The 17,148-nt window shown below is 38.5% G+C and overlaps 1 protein-coding gene and 1 long non-coding RNA gene across 3 annotated transcripts in view; one reads left to right on the forward strand and one right to left on the reverse strand.

Moving 5' to 3' along the window:
• Positions 1–17,148, forward strand: part of LOC138143857 (uncharacterized) — a 45,138-nt gene that overhangs the window by 4,720 nt on the left and 23,270 nt on the right. The gene's annotated exons all lie outside the window — the stretch shown is intronic.
• MDN1 (midasin AAA ATPase 1) overlaps positions 2,775–17,148 on the reverse strand; it is a 183,099-nt gene continuing 168,725 nt past the window's right edge. Inside the window, exons 93-102 of the mRNA XM_069065132.1 lie at positions 16,834–17,004; positions 15,619–15,785; positions 13,551–13,640; positions 12,021–12,136; positions 11,340–11,514; positions 9,956–10,029; positions 9,736–9,850; positions 7,985–8,048; positions 7,250–7,392; positions 2,775–4,474 (exon numbers count right to left, since the gene is read on the reverse strand). Coding sequence (XP_068921233.1) covers positions 4,289–4,474; positions 7,250–7,392; positions 7,985–8,048; positions 9,736–9,850; positions 9,956–10,029; positions 11,340–11,514; positions 12,021–12,136; positions 13,551–13,640; positions 15,619–15,785; positions 16,834–17,004 — 1,301 coding nt within the window. The 3' untranslated portion in view covers positions 2,775–4,288. The remainder of the gene's footprint in view (positions 4,475–7,249; positions 7,393–7,984; positions 8,049–9,735; positions 9,851–9,955; positions 10,030–11,339; positions 11,515–12,020; positions 12,137–13,550; positions 13,641–15,618; positions 15,786–16,833; positions 17,005–17,148) is intronic.

Consider the following 17,148-nt stretch of genomic DNA (forward strand, 5'->3'; position numbering starts at 1 on the left):
TATGACTTGCTCTATTTATTCCTTCACAGACCTTATTAGGAGCAACATTTAGAGATACACAGAACTTAGTAGGGCAAGTACAGAAATATAGTAAAATGCAATAACTATATACTATATTGGAGCTAGGTGGCATCACACGTATAGGGCTGTACCTGGAGTCAGGAAATCTCAAGTTCAAATTTGACCTCAGACACTTCCTTAGATATGTGATCCTGGGCAAGTCACTTAACCTGTTTGCTTCAGTTTCCTCATCTGTAAAATGGGGACCATAACACATTCCATGATTGTTGTGAGGATCAAATGAGATAATTATAAAGTGCTTATTAGCACAGTGCCTGGTATAGTAAGCACTATAAATGTTAGCTACTATTATTATCATTTTAAAAAGCAGTTCACAGAGATTTTTCAGCTAGAGTGGGGAGTGAAGGAGAAATAGGGTAAGGGAAGATTCCACAGAGGTTGCATCTCACCTGAATATTTTAGAATGGGTAAAATAAATTACACATTACTTAGCACCTTAAGTTTTACAAAGTCCTTTCCTCACACCAATGCTGAGGTGGTGCCAATATTATTTTCATTTTAAAGATGAGGAAACTGAACCTTTTGAAAAATTTGAAGTGATTTTGCTTAAGGTCACCAAGATGTTAGGTACTTGCTAGAGTTAGGATTTGACTAGGTTTCAGGTTCCACCTCCTGATTTCCTTCCAGTTATAAGCACCATCCCTTTTGCAATTATTTTGTATTTGCTTACTTGGGTCCATGCTGAAACTCCTCTGAGAAAGCAAAATCATGGAGTTTATTTGTTGAATTGAATTCTAATAAAATTTAAATGTTCTTAGATCCTGACTTAATTTTCCTGGATTTTATATATCAGCAGATTTGATTAGCATGCCACATATGCCTTCATCCAGGACTTTGATAAAAATGTCAAAAAGCACAGAACCAAGAACAGATCCCTAGGGCACTCCAGTAGAAAATTCCCGAGTTAGCACTGACCCATTTGTATCCATCCTTTGGGTTGTCAACCAGTCCACATCTATTTAAATGTACATTTCTCCTTCTTGTCCCCAAAGATAGTATGATACACTTTGTTGATTAATATATTGAATAACAGAACTGGTAAAAAGGTTAATAGGTAGGGGTGGCCAGGTGGCTCAGCAAGTAAGAGCACCGGCTCCAATGTCGGGATGACCTGGGGATCAAATCCGGGCTCCGACACTTAGCACCACACCCAGAAATAACTGGTCGTGTAACCTTGAGCAAGTTACTTAACCCCTATTGCTCATTTTAAAAAAATTTTTTTAAAAGGTTAATAGGTTAAAACAATGGGCCAAATCTAGTAAAATAAGATTTAATAAGCATGAATGTTGTCTTACTCCTTGGGTTTCTAGGATAAACTACACAAATACCGAATTAGAGAGATGTGTCTAACAGTACCACGTGATGAACAAAAACTTGTTTTGTGGCCTGTATGTTTAATATGAATCAACCATGTAAAATGGCAACCAGAAAATGAATTTGACTTTAGCTTACATTAGAAGTATAGAATCCAAAACAAGGAAGATGGTAGTGCTGTTGTACTCTTGCTTTGTTCAAATCTTGAGTACCCATGTCCAGTTCTAGGGAACTGTATTTTAGGGGAGGGTCATTAACAAGCTACATCCAGAAGGCCAACTATAAGGGGTAACTGGAAATTGTCATATGAATACCAGCTTAAGACCTTTGAGATATTTAGCTTGAAGAAAAGTGGGTGAGGCAAGGAAGGGAAATGACACAATTACTGTAATCAAATCTTTATAGAGCTGTCATGTAGAAATTGAGAGGACTTACTCTACCTTGCCACTGAGGGCAGAAAAAAAGACCAATAGGTAGAATTAGAGGAAGCTGGATTAGATTCCAATAAAGGAAAACATCAGAATTAGAACTCTCCCAAAGCGGAATTAGCTGTGACTCGGGATGGAAAATTCTCTATCAATTCAAGTCTTCCCAAACAACCACTTGTTTGTTATGTTATAGAAGAAATCCATGTTTCATGAAGGGGCCTGACTAGATGATCCATTCTTAGGCCTTGTCATTTTTTGTTTTCAGTAACAGGCTTTCTTATTCCAATAACAGTATCAGATCATAACCTTCCAAAGCCATATTCTTTAAGGAAAATATTGAGTGTAAAAGAGAACAGAAGATGAAGGCCCAGGCCTTATGCAGTTCATAGGCTAAGAATGTATCCAATAAGGATTTGTCTGTAAACAACTGATTCTCCTAGAAAATTCTGTGCATTCTAGCCCCTTTGCTAATGATTCATGTTATAGGTATGAATCATGTTAATTCTCTCACACTTTTCCCAGAAAGTAATTTCCTCCTAGACCAGTACCTAACATGGCATCCCTCAGATTCCAACTAGCATCTTCTGCTACTGTGATGCAGCACAGCAGACCTCTAAAGGTTAGAGTCTGGTTAAAGGTTTAAAGGTTAAAGGTCAAATCTGACCTCTAACATTTACTATGTAACCACTGTCAAGTCAGTTAACTCTTTACAAGCCTGAGTTTTCTCAGCCGTAAAATGAGGATTTTTAATACCTATTTCACGGGGTCGTGAGGCTCAAATGAGATCATGTATGTAAAGTGCTCAAATGAGATAATGTATATAAAATAAAGTTATATAAATGTCAGCCATTTTCATTTGCTAATTCTCAGAATACTCCTACTCCTCAGTGGGTGACCTGTCATAGATTTATGTCTACCATACCTAATTCCATTAAGAATGGCTAAGTTACATACAACAGTAATACATCTTTTTATTTGCCAAGAATAGAAGCTGCACAGCTTTTTCAATGAAAAAAAAAATCATGTACATGCTTTAGGACACTTGGTTAACCAACAAATAATCTGTCTTTAATGACCACCTCAGACAAGTGGCAAACTTCACAGTGTCAAATACATACATAGGGATATTCATATCATGGTATGTTTACTACAAAATATCTTTTTGACATCAGACACCAGCAACATTTAAAAATTGTTATTAAATAGAACAAAGAACACAATTTCAAGTATTCAAGTACTGGTTTTTTTTGGCTGAATAGAAACCCTCCCAAGAACCATGAACATGTTTTGACTGCAAAAATAAATTCAGCTGCTCAATATTTCCCAAATACAGCATTTCCTTCCTAGAAATAAGCCTGGTTCCTCACTGCTCAAAAGTAGTAAGGGTAACTGCTTTTCCTATCACATCCTCTTCCCCAACAGTTAAGAAAAATATCAGCTAAAGAAATAAATTACTACAACAATGGCGGTAAACAGCGGCACTGAGATATTGGAAAAAAAAAAATAAAGCAACAGGCAAAAATAACCTTTTCATCATTGCATAGTAGCTTACAGTAGCAAATGGGAGGGAGCAGCAAAGACGGGACACAAAAACCCATTTCCACAAGGCCTAAAAACTGCTGTGAAAGTTAACTAGAATCCACAGTGCTTAGATAGGATACAAGAACACAGAAAGCACATGGCATCTCCCTTCTAGGACAGTTCATTCCCTTCACACTAATCCTGATAAGAAATGATCTCTCACACTCAAAACCCACCAGCCTAAATCAGTTGTCTCAGTCACTTGGGATTGGTGAATGCATGATGCAGGCTTATTAAGGCAAAGCTGCAACAAGAGAAAGGTGGAAAAGGCAGCTACTCTTCTTCCTGCTATTTCGGAGAAGCTAATCAATTAGCTCTCCTGCCTACACTCAACCCCTCCTGTTCATCACTGACAGCTGCTCTCCAGGGCTGCTGCCAGTACCCAGAAAATCCTCCACGCTTGTTCTCAGCTGAGAAGAGTAGGGATGCTTGAGAATGGATGGTGTAGGAGTTGTGGGACATAAGGTCAATGATAACATGTCCTCATGGGCAATAATGATTCCAGGGCAGGTATATGAATATGGTGGAACTCATCTAAGAATTCACAGGTGAGGCCATATTGAATACAATGTTTCTACCAATGCCCTATCTACATTTTCTCCCTAGGCTCACAAGTACCAGTCCCAGAAAGTGGTCCTTAGATTCTGATGTAGTGTTATTAAATTAAAATGTAAATACTGACTATTTTAAGCACTGTAGCCAAAACTGTGACATCTTGCAAATGAGCTCTGGGTTCATTTAAGAACAAAAATCCAAGAATGTCACACACATGAAACCTCTTCAACTTTAGAAAGAGCTGTCCAACTGGGAGCATCTGGTGACAGGGAATACTGTTCTAACCATGCTACAAATGAAGAGCTGGCTTCAGGCCCTGCTGTCAACTTTTAGGGCCCAGCAGCTGTCACCAGCTCAAACCACTGCCTGAGGGCATCACCAAGTGTCTCAGGAAGTGCATTCACATCTCGAAGGATTAGATAGAAGGGGAAAGGGAACTCTTCTATGTAGGAATGAATTTCTGGCAGTTCTCCTGGTCCTTTGAATATTGGAACTTTAATGTCCAAGATGGAATCCTGCAAATATGAACAGAAAGAAAAAATATGAATGATGTGAGGCATATTTGATATATTTCCTTGCTTTTCTGAGAACAGAGACAAAATATGAGTTTTCAAACTGGTAAATGCAAGGGAGAATACTGTGTTGCCAAGGACTGATACATCATAGGAAGAAAACATTGAAGGCCTGATCACTCATGTTTGGGTCAGTCACAACTGGCTCTTTTTTTGAGAACTTTAGAATTTACCAAACTAAATTCCTGGATAGTAAAGTGGCCCCTATTTCTAGTTAAATAATAATTTCTTATTGAGAAGGCAGACATCTAAATACTTCAGGATCCTTCACTCCCTAACACTGCCATTCTCAACCTACTAATATATATCACATAGATGGGTAACCCCTAGTAGCATCCAGTTTCTCTACTCCTAAAGGAATCCCCCACCAGTCATTAAAATGAGCATGTTTTCAGCCACTATAAATTTATGATAACTTCACCTAGGTTCTCATGATGTCTCAATGATATTTTTACTCTACTGTTACTGACTCTGTCCCTAAGCAAGTGTTTCAAGTGTTTTTTTTTCTCTGAAAATACTGAAATAGCAGCTGATTTGTTTCCCTTTTCACTGAGAAGACACAAGACCATCTCATGTGAATTAGTTTTCTGGTGCTCAAAATGTATGGAGACCATTGCTCATTTTGACATTCCTTCTGGTCCTGTACCCTGGAAACCATTCTGTCTCATCTTCTATAGTCAACCCCTCCATTTCATGAATCTTCACTATATTCCTTTGCACTAGCTCCTTTCCATCTACTTACACATTTAAGTCTTTGATATCCTAAAAAAGTCTCAGATTTACCCTTTGATTTCACCCAACTACTCTCCCAAGTCTCTTCTTCCCATAGCTACTTAACTTCTAGAAAAGAATTATAGCCTGAACTTCTCAAGGGCCAACAAGGACCTTCTAATTACCAAATCTAATGGTCTTTTTCCAGTCCTCAGCCTCCCTTGATCTCTACAAAGTATGGAAAAATCCCACTTGCTGATTAACTCCATGCTCATTTGGTGTCTAGAGACACTAATTACAATTCTATGGTTCTCTTCTATTTCTTGAATCATCTACCCTTTCATTCCTCTCTGGGTTTTGCCCCTGACTCTGGAATTCTTTCTCCACCATTCCCTAAAGGCCACCTTGAAAGATCCCTATGACACACCCTCCCCACCCCCACACCCTCAATTGGCGAATTCCCCTTGGAACATTCACTTTAAGAAAACACCCAGGCCAGCAATGTTCATTCCTTCCTTCCTCTCCAGGCTTTGCTTCTGACTGTGGGCTTTTTCCCCCTACATCCTACTGTCACTTTAGTTTTCTTTACTGTCCTTTTCCATTAAATTGTAAGCTCCTTGAAGGCAAGGACTGTGTTTTTATTTGTATTTCTAGTGCTCCATACATGGTAAGCAGTTAATAAATGCTTTAAAAACAAAACCAATCCTTTGCTGGTGAAAGTAGATATTCCCCAAAATTCCATCTTTGGTTCTTCTTCTTTGTTCAATGTCTCCCTTGACAGTTTCATTTAATCCACTCATTTCCACCACAAACATCTTTCTCCAAAACCAACCTCCCTTCTAAACCCCAGGTCTTCACTTTCAGCTATTCAGAGGACATCTCTACTTAAATGCCCCTTCTTGCCTCAAATAAAATATCCAAATCACAGATTTTTATCCTTTCTCCTGACCCTACTCTACCATTAACCCAGTCTCCCATTTTCAAAAGGTTGGTGTTATCGTTGACTCTTTACTCCACCTGCAAATTAGCACCAATTCCACAGCTCCCCTACTTCCTTCCAATACTACCATTCTAGAACAGAACTTCATAGAAACATTTCTGGATTATTATAGCTGCCTCTTTATTGGTTTTCCAAATTTATTCCTACCTCCAATCCATCTATCATGCTAACATATTACACTTATCTCATCTTGTACCTCCTTTCTGCTGAAACATCTTCAAGGGCCCTGCTGCCTGCAGAGTAAATTTATAATTCAAAAGACTCCAAAATCTGGGAGCAATCTACCTTTTCAATCTTCTTCTTCTCTTCCTACCACCTACTACAACTACTATATATTTCCTGCCTCATATTCTATGGTCTAGCCAAACTAAACTACTCTTTGTCAAACATGGTCTGCATCTTATTTAAACTTTACATCTCCAAAAAAATTAATATTGTTATCTTGACAAGGGCTTGGTACAGGGGCTCTCTGCACATTAAGCACTTAATAAATGTGCTGAATGGTGACTGAATGAATATAAAAATATCCTAAAGTTGATTGGGCATTACTTCATGGCAAAGTCACTTTAAATTCTTAATTTTCTGAAAATGTATTATCACCAAAAAAAAGCCAGCCACACATTTTAGCACAATCTCATTTGGATATACAGTACTTGAAACAAAAATTTGGGGTATTTTAACTAAGCATTTTGATGCTCACTGCCATTAGATGGATCATTACTGGTATCAATGCTAGTAAATGAGGAAAGGGGTAATGACATTTTCAAGGGTGTTTAAAACCCATCTTGGGTTTTAAAACAGACTAAAGTTTAAAGTAAATTCCTTTAGGGCAGGGCTTGTTTCACTTTAGTCTTCCAATCCAGCATATGGTATAAATAGCTGCCAGACTTAATTAAAGGTATAAAAACCGCAATCCAATTTACAGAGATCAACATGTACCACGTTTCTGATAGAAAAGTCACAGGAAAATCTGTCAAACATATACTTTTCCTCTAGCACCCACTTACCCGAGAATTGGGATTATCCAATATAACAAAGATGACAAAAATGTTTGCACTGCGAGCATTCTGAACTGCTGCTGTGACTCGGTCTTTACCCTCCAAGAAAAGGCCTCGGCCATCAGAGACTATGATAAGCAACTGTGCGGTTTCTAGGTATTAGAAGGTACATAAGAGAAGGAACAAAATGAATTATTTTTAATAATTCAGTTACTCATATTAGGAAAAAAATCTGGCAACTTTTAGAAACTGTGCCAATACTGCAGTAAGGAAAAAAATTCAGGAAATGAAGTACTATAATAGAAGAGGTATAAGTCTTGTGAAATAGATGAGAAATCTTGGGGCTTTATTTGCAGGGAAGTTACCCACAGTCTTTACTTACCTACCAGCTGAGTCCTGAACTCCCAGGCTACCAACAGAAGGGATGAGCACAGAGCAGGGAAAGCAGTTATAAACATGTGTTTATGTAGCTTTGTAGTTCAAAACCAAGAGGTGAGGTAGAGTTGATTACAGATTAGGCTCACCAGTATTTCTCCATTATTATGGAAATCTGACTTTGTGCCCAGGAATTTCCATCTTTGTCTGAAACCATCAAAACCTACCTACTTGAGTACTTTTTAATGAAAGGTTTCCAGAAGTGCAGACATTCAGAGGCAGGGTTTGCATGCTGTGGGCCAAATATGATGAAAAGACAGAACAAGTGGGTAACCAGTTTGCTACCAAAAAGGACAGAACTGGGCTCACCTGGATTAATATTTTGAGAGAGCTGCTGTGCAGCAGTGAACATGCTTGCTGATGATTCTAAAAACTGAACAGGAAACAGAAAAAAGAAAATTTGACATTTCTTGCCCTAATGAACACATACCGTGTTTCCCCATAATAAGACCTATCCCGAAAATAAGCCCTCCCCTTACTGTGTAAGATTCCTCTAAAATAAGCCCTCCCCCCAAAATAAGCCCTATTGAGATTGCTACTGTAGTGAAGGTGATCCCCTGCGCTACACGCTACATTACGGTACCCTCTGTATGCACCGCCCCCGCCCCCAGGTGAAACGCACGCCGTGTTCTGAGCTGATCCAATCAGAGCTGCAGCAGTGAGCGTGTCATCCTGTTCTTTATTGAATTCATTATTGAATAAAGGTACATTTTTTTGTTCACATTTACCTGTTTATTAAAATTGCTGTCAATGTTCATTAAAATAAGCCCTCCCCTGAAAATAAGCCCTCTGGTGTTTTTCTGTCCAAAAAAATTTAATAAGACAGTGTCTTATTATCGGGGAAACATGGTAGAAGACTTTATCCCATAAGAAGCAGCCTATATTTCTTAACTACAGATCATGAAATAGAAACCTTCCACCATGTCAAGCTTCAGAAGCTGCACCATGGCATCACTGGCATAATGAATTTCCCAGGCTGGGCCAAGATAAATAAATTCTAGGAAATAATGCTTGGGCTTTGCATATGGGGGACATGCTCCCCCATAATTTCCAAAAGGAACAGTGAATTTTGATAAGCCAACAACAACAAAAAAACCATCAATAATAACAAAAAAAACTTTAAAGAGAGAATCCTGAATTATAACATTTAGAAGACAAGAGTTATACTGAGTTATACTCCACAACAACTGCTGGATTGACTTAGAAAATGGCAAAAGACCCTTGGACTTTGTCTCTCCAAAACCCAAAATTGTAGTGACACTTGACCCTCATCCCACCTGATGGGAGTCATTAGGAATAGATAATTCTCTTTATAAAATACTTCAAATTGCTCAAGATAAAAGAAGCCATCGTGCATTAAAAAAAGTTCCAGACCCATGTCTAGAACCAGTTTTATAACCCAACATTTACAAGTGCCACTTGCTTCATTCCAGTAGATCCACTATTTAGAAAAAAAAATCACCTGGGATCTTCCTTCCTTCTCCTTATCATTCTTCCTTTTTCTCTACCTCTTTCCACAAAGTACTCTGAGTTACTCAAAAGACCAAGACATTTTTGGGAAGAGATATGTAGGCACAGAACTGTAACTATAGGTAAATTAATCCAAGGGATATTTAGAGAATTCCAAAATATATGTCAAATTCTGTTTTGACTCCAAACAAATGTCCACATTTGTTTTCTGTAATAGAATTTTATTTTGAACGTCAATTAAAATAAAGGGGGCACTACCTAAGGCTTGGGAATCTTTCTGCAATTCATGGTAGTCTCACCTCTCCTACATTACTTTGAAAATAGCTGATTTGAAAAAAAGAGGTGCTAGACTATGAGTGGAAAATGATGCATGTATTGTGAGACCCGGCTGATGCTGTTTGCTTTTACTGAACTGCTTTTCCTCCTGTTTTATTCTTTGTTACAAACCATGACTTGACATGTAAGGTTAAAGGTAGAGGGAGGATATGCAGAAATAAGAATGACATAAAATTAAGAGGCGAATTAAAAACTGAAGGAAAGAACTGCAAAAGACCACTTAGCTCAAATAACATTTAACTTTTGCTTCATACCTGTGCAATCTTAGTTTTCTTCTGCTGGAATTTACAGAGTTGTAGTATCCGAGTTCCTGACTGATCATTAAACTGTTCATGGAATGGATGCAACAGCTGAACTGTTTCCCCAAAGCTTGGAGAAAAAAAAATACAGACATATTTTTGTTATATTATCTAAATAACCAAACCTCAATTTATCTTTTTTTTTTTCCTCCCTGGAATGAAACAGCATCCTTACCTGTATACAGCAATCTGACCCACTTCCAAAAGGGCCAGAGCATTTCCAATCACTGCCAATGATTCATATGCAAGCTGTAAAAAGGTATAGGAGTTGAAGGAAGGAAATAAGCATTTATTAAGTGCTTACTATGTGCCAGGCACTATGTTAAGTGCTTTACAAGATTATCTTATTTAATCCTCACAATAACCCTAAGAAGGAGGTGCTATTAACCCATTTTTATGGTTGAATGAACTGAGGCAAATAGAGATTAAGTAACTTGGCCAGGGTTACACATAGTACTAGTAAATATCCAAGACTGGATTTTAACTCAGGTCTACATTACTCAAGTCTATGCATTAGCATTTACCTAAGATAAAATCTCCAAGTAGGTAACCCAAAATAATGTTCATTTTTTGACTATAGAAGAAAACAATCTCTTGTACAGGCAGGTCCTAATCAAAGCCAATTTAAGAATGCAGTATGGTATGGCTAAAAAAAAAAAAAATAGAATGCATAAACATACCTTACCAGTGTCGTTCTGCAACTTTTTAATCAACAGTGGTTTAAATTCTAGTGACTCAACTATTTCAGCTTGGGATGCTTAAATAATTGAGTTTATTGCAAAAGGCCTAAAATGACAAATGTCAACTTTTCCTAAAAAAGAGTACTTATGTGTCTGTGTGTTTAGTGTTACTTGTGCTTTATATTACCTAATGTAATTACTACCATGCAAGTGTGATTATTTTTCTCTAGCAATACAGCTAGAACAATAGTCTCCAGTTTCATTTGTTTACTTAAGAGAATTCCACAGAAGTTTGGGGTTTGTTTGGCATACACAGTGACCCCTTACTAATCTCTGACCAAAAAAAGTGCATGGTGGGAAGCATTTAAAACTTTCAGTCCTGTGAGCATGCTTCGAAGATGCCTGTTCAGATTCAAGTGACTAGATAGGTGATCTAGCACAGTTTAGTTTAAAATTTATGGAATATATTGAAAACTGTCAAAACTACTCCAATCTCAAAACTGTCTGTGAATAAAAAAGTAATCTAAGTAGAACTTATGACTCTAAGTCAGAAGACACTTCAAATTCTGGTTATCAATTATGCTACTGCTCCTTTGATGAAATTTAAGCAATTCACACCCACCTCTAAAGACATTTTTAAAAGTCTGGTGACTCAGGGGCGGCAAGGTGGTGCAGTGAGTAGAGCACTGGCCCTGAAGTCAGGAGGATCTGAGTTCAAATGAGGCCTCAGACACTTAACACTTACTAGCCGTGTGACCTTGAGCAAGTCACTTAACCCCAATTGCCCTCCAAAAAGAAAAAAGAAAAAAATTTTGGTGACTGCATTATCACCCATGTACAGCTCATCATGCAAATTCTCTTACTGTCTTTCCTCTTTACCTGTTTGGTGTGGTTGTCTACCATGCTAGAGGAATCATCAATGGCCAGGCAAATCTGATACTGGCGCTTGCTGGGCTTGGTCCTTCGAAGCCAGATTTTGTCCTTCCGAAACTGACTAGCAACATATGGAATGACCTTCCTCATGTTCAATCGTTTCCCGGTTCGATAGTCTCCTCTGTGAATTAAGTTTTTGAAAATAAAATATTTAGTTTAAAAAAATAAACCATTAAGTTGTTTGGTTCAGTTTGATTTAAGGCAATAGGTGAGGAGAGTTGAGAAGCAGAACCAAAGTTAAGAAAAAAACATTCAGAGACCCTTATTCCTGGATCCAGACCTTCATGGCTATGACTCTGGATACATCAAGAAGTAACAACTCTCTTACATGAAAAGAAGTATGGCAAGCATCAGCTAATGTTTTTGAACAGAGGCTAATGGATGAACTTCATAAATACCAAAAAAATTTCCCAGCACATTTAATAAGGAATTCAAAGGATAAACTTTACTCTGAGTCACATGAAAATAAATTCAGAATGCCTGCAATTATGATGCTATGTTCTTTCCCCATAACTAGGTTGTACTTGTAAGGATGCATGTGGATAGATTATAACTGTCCAAATCACCAAGTTTCCTATACACCATAGGTATTCAGTGAACTTTAATCAGTTGAAAAAAACCACTTACTTTAGCTTGGCTGCCTGGGTGGGCTCCAGGATAAGTCGAAGTTGCTCACAGAGTTGCTGTGAAAGCGGGGCAGTCAGGACAAGGTATTGCTGCCACATCTCAGCTGCTGCCTTCTCCTGGGACAAAGGATAGAAAAACCCTCATTACTTCAGAGTAAATCATGAAGGCACTTGGAAAGAAGCTTTGCAAAGAGTGCCCTACATAGCAATCTCTAATTAGTTTTTGCTCTGTGCTACTTAATCACTTTGCCTTGCTCTCCTCATTATAAACACTCCATTCCATAAAGAATATGTGACCACTCAATTCTGACTGAGAGAAGGAAAAACTCCATATGAAGAAGCACTAGATTATTCACATATCTAAATACAGCAACATCTGCTCTAGATGAAAGATTCCTTTTTTAAGTAGATGGGTGCTGATAACAGAAGAGCCAACCACTTCATCATGGGCATATTTCCAAAAGTGAAGCTGCCAAGCAAAAACGAGTATCTCCAGGAACTAACCAGATAAATTAGTCCTCTGGCCACCCAACCAACAGGCTTTTTCTGCTAATATAATGGACTGAGTATATTAGCACATGCATGTGTGAAGAACACTTAAAAAAGATCCCAACAAAGTCATTAATAATGACAACCTTCCCTTGATTAATCAAGACTGTCCAATGTAGGCAGACTGCTTTTACCTTCTCCTCCTTCCACCCTCATTAATGCACCACTGCTTTTTGCCCACTACATGCTTCATGAGTGTTTCCATAAAAGGCAAGGGAAGACAAATCAAAGTGCCCTAAACAAATGAATTTTGCTATTTCTTAGTTCAGATAAAAAGAATAATGGGGAAAGAGGCTGAAATAACTGGATAAAACGAAGCTTTGAAGGTTTCAATTATCTAGGCCATTGCTATTCCCTATTACTATTTAATGGGAGGTATGAAGTTTTCTAGGTCTTTAAAACAACTAATCCACATTGAGATTTCTTAAAAGAACCCATAGAATTACAGAACAGTGGAAAGATCTCTGGATTGAATCAGAAGAACTGGTTTCCAATCTGGGCTCTGCCACAATAAACTGTGTGACCTCTGACACATAATGTCCCCTCACTGGGCAGAGAAGACCAGGCTACAGGAAGCCTTCCAGGAACATGGAAGCTCTTAGTCCTTACTGGCTGCCCTGCCACAGGGCATTCCCTCCATACCTCTGGAGAATCTACCTACTTGGGATGATGAACTGTGAGCATCCCTGGACTTTGTCTTCCATCTTACATTGGAACCCTTTTTGATGTTCTGTGCCCTAATTAAAAGGTGAACTCCTTGAAATCACGAACTCTCTTGACTTTCTACTTGTGTCCCCAACACTTGGCATAGTGCCAAGCACATAGTAAGAGCTTAACAAATATTTTTCATCCTATCATTCATTTGTAAAATGACCTTTAAAAAACCCCTTATAACTTGAAATCGATGATCCTTTGCAATCTCAGGATTTTTCATGTCAATAACCTGGTGTTTGTCTAAAATCAATATAATAAGGTCACTCACTTCATCTGGGTGTCCAGGCTCTTGCTTTTGCCATGCTTCTAGCTGTCTTTCCAGCTCTTGCCTTAGTTTCCCAACATCTTTGACGATGTGCTAAGAAGAGAAAACCAAAAATTAGTCCAGTCAGGAATGGTTGTACCCCAGGCTCCTGTCATGTAAGTCACCTTGTATACCACAGACTTAATTTAACTTCATAATTAAAAAAGAGACTGAGCTAGATGATCTCCAAGGTGCCTTCCAATCTAAGATCTTGGCATTCTGAGCACTGCCCTCCACCTTTTTTCTCTGCTTCATGTCTCAATGTATAGACACGGCCAGAGATTAGCAAGGGCACATAGATTTATAAGTAAAAAAGAAAACCCAAAACAGCAGCTGACCTTTTCTGCAAATAGGCCATAAGTCAAAGATGTGAGCATCCATACCCACCAACCATAAGTTAATGATTAGTTAGTTAGCCACTGGATAACTATAAAGTATCCAGTAGCTACAATGGTGATAAAGACAATAAAACTGGGTTTAAAGCCAACTAACTCAGCCACTAGCATGGCTAAGTAAGGACTACCTCCCTGTTCTGTTCTATGAGGAACAGGAGGAGCAGCGAGGTGGCGCAGTCAATAGAGCACCGGCCCTGGAGTCAGGAGGAGTTGCAGTAACAGTCCTGTTTTGCTACTATCTATACCAGATAGATGGCATGAATGACTTGAAGCAGATCTTATATTATTTTTAAAAAAGAATAGAGGATTATCCCAGAAATAGATTCTAGAATCTAAAATATTCTAGAAAATTCTATGAAGTGCTGAATGCTTACTTGTTCCTCATATCCTATAACACATTAGGGAGGGGCATAGTCCCTGCTACTCTACCACAATCACTCTGAAACCTGCTCTCTTGACATTTGGTCAGTCTCATTCTCTCTCAACCCTAATCCCTACCCTCATTTAAATATACTATTTAAATCTTATGTTACTATCCTGGAGTATTAATATACATTAATGTCCCTCACTTTGGTCTCCTCGATTTTTCTATGCTCTATATGCTCGATCTCACCATTACAAAAACTACATCCACCATGATTTAAATTCCTGAAATTACTATTTTCTCATGGATATTCTTACTCTTCCCATTTCATCTCACCTCTTTTGCCCCCAAACCTCCCAAATCTATTCTTCATCTTCATTGTAATTTCTAGTCTAGTCCCTCCAGTTGTCTCTCTCTTCTCCCAGTCTATCACTCTAACTCTAGCTGTTTTTTTTCCCCACGCATCGAAAAAAGTATTCACAATCTCCTTCCCTTCTCTCCTACCTCTCAAACTCCTATTTACTTAGGTCAGTTTTACTCCTAACAATCCTCCCATCCCCTTCTCCACCCTCATATGCCACTCCTTTACTTACGTCAGAACTTCAACTCTTTCCTCCATTCTTCATTTGGTATTCCTAATTATAGCCTCTCCCTTCTTTTTACCTTTTCTACATAGCTTTCAAATTACTGTTTGTAAAATAGGAGTCTGACCAAATTATTTACCATCTCGAAAATTTTGAATGTTTTTCAATTGACAAGGGATAAATCACTAATTCCTCTGGCCTGACATTTATGTCAAGCTTTTTACAATCTACTTTCTGTCTCCCACTCCAACCCTACCTCACACTGCTTCTCTTCTTGCACTGGCTGTTGTAGCCAAACTGGACTACTTACTGTTACATGAACTTCACATTCCAACTTCCACCTCCACGCCTCCTCCTCCCTACTAGAATGTACCTCCTCCTTACCTTGGGCTTCTTAAAATCCCTCAACTCAGATGCCATCTACCAAGAGAAACCTTTCTGATTTCCACAGTAGTTACTGTTCTCTTCCTCTCTAAATTAGTTTTATCTACTTACCTTGCATATATCATATCTTCCCAGTAGATGATAAACTCCTGGAGGACAATGTCCTGGAGAACATTTTTTCTCTGTGTTCCCAGTGTCTTACACATAGTAGGCACTTAATGTTCATTGGATTGAATTTGTAAATCATTTTTAAAAAGCATTTTGGTCACTTCTGAAATCAGAAATTTATCAAAGAACTCTGATACCTGGAAAGTCAAGCTTGTGAGGTACTGAGGTGCTGTATGGATGGTTGACTCTCTGCTTCTCTCTTGCTTTTCATTTTCCATCTTGTCAGACGATTCATCTGGTCTCAGATCTTGTTCTTCTTCTGACTTGACTGGCTGGGTCTCCATGTCAGTTTCATCATCACCTACTGTTACATGAAAATATACTATTTAAATCCTATGCTACTATCTAAACCTGGTTTATTCCTTTGGCACAGTGGTTATTCCATCTTTTCTTAATACATCATTTACTGACTTGCATCTTCCAACACTCCTTCATTAGAATGCCTTACCTCCTATTTTATAAAGGAGTTTGAGACCAATTGGTACAACCTTACTCAAATATCCCCAACTTCACCTCCACATAATACTGTTCCTACACTTCTTCTACTCTTAGAAGAAAGAGTATTGTCTTTATGGCTAATACTTTCTTTGGTATACTAAACTGCAACACCTCCCTTCTGTCCAAGATGTTACTCCCAATACTGTCTTGAGTACTTAGTGATGAAAAATTCTGCCTATTCAAGGAGCAAGAGGCTGCAGACTGGCTCTGCATTTTGTACGACTGGCTCTTTAGTGAGAGGGCAGTTAGTTATCAACTTGCTTCAGGTTCCATATGGAAGGACAGTACTTTAGATCAAGTGAAACAAATCACTGCATGTGTCTTCCTCAAGCTACATAAACCTCATGTCTCTGGCAGGAGCCCAAGGATAAACATGTCCAAGGGTTTCTAATCAGGAACTTAATTTAATTTTTTTTGCTTTATGGAGGGAGAAGGGCAGGGCAATTGGGGTTAAGTGACTTGCCCAAGATCACACGGCTAATAAAGTTTTAAGTGTCTGAGCTCACATTTGAACGCAGGTCCTCCTCATTCCAGGGCCAGTGTTCCATTCACCGTGCCACCTAGCTGCCCCATAATCAGGAACTTTAACTTTTAACTCAACATTGTTCAGGCAATTTTCCCCTTCAATGTTAGAAGTCAGGTTTTCATCACACTCACAGATAGCTTTTTTTCCCCTCCCTAAAATCAGGAAGAAAACGTAACACTCTATACAGAATTAAACCCAAAACAGCAATAAACTGAAGAATTACAGACTACCAAGTCTGGTGATCACAAGTGCAAACTAGATATGCTGAAAGACATGAGATACACAGCAGAATACATTTTAGAAGGGGCAGAAGAGGAGTTAGGCTTACCTTGGGTGGCTAAGGCACCAGATTTGACTTCATCTGGCCTCAACTCCTGTGTATCTACTGTTTTGAGATCCTCTTGCTGTTCATCTATTTCCATAGGAGCATCTTCTGAGTACTCTTCCTGCTCACTGCTGGGGGGATGAGCAGACTGTTGCTGCTCCTGGCTTGCCACATCTATAGTCAAAGCATAAAAATCCATCTAGATCACTGGGGGGAAAGTAAGTACATACCAACAATATTTCTCTAATTTCTAATTTCCAAGATTTATTAGTGCCACTGTATGAGCTATGTAAACAAGCTGCCTCAGAGTCCCCTGTG

This window comes from Petaurus breviceps, unplaced genomic scaffold, assembly GCF_028583685.1.
Source record: "Petaurus breviceps papuanus isolate PSGF00001 unplaced genomic scaffold, PetGlider_PUasm1.0 90667, whole genome shotgun sequence".
In the NCBI taxonomy this organism is placed as follows: Eukaryota; Metazoa; Chordata; class Mammalia; order Diprotodontia; family Petauridae; genus Petaurus; species Petaurus breviceps.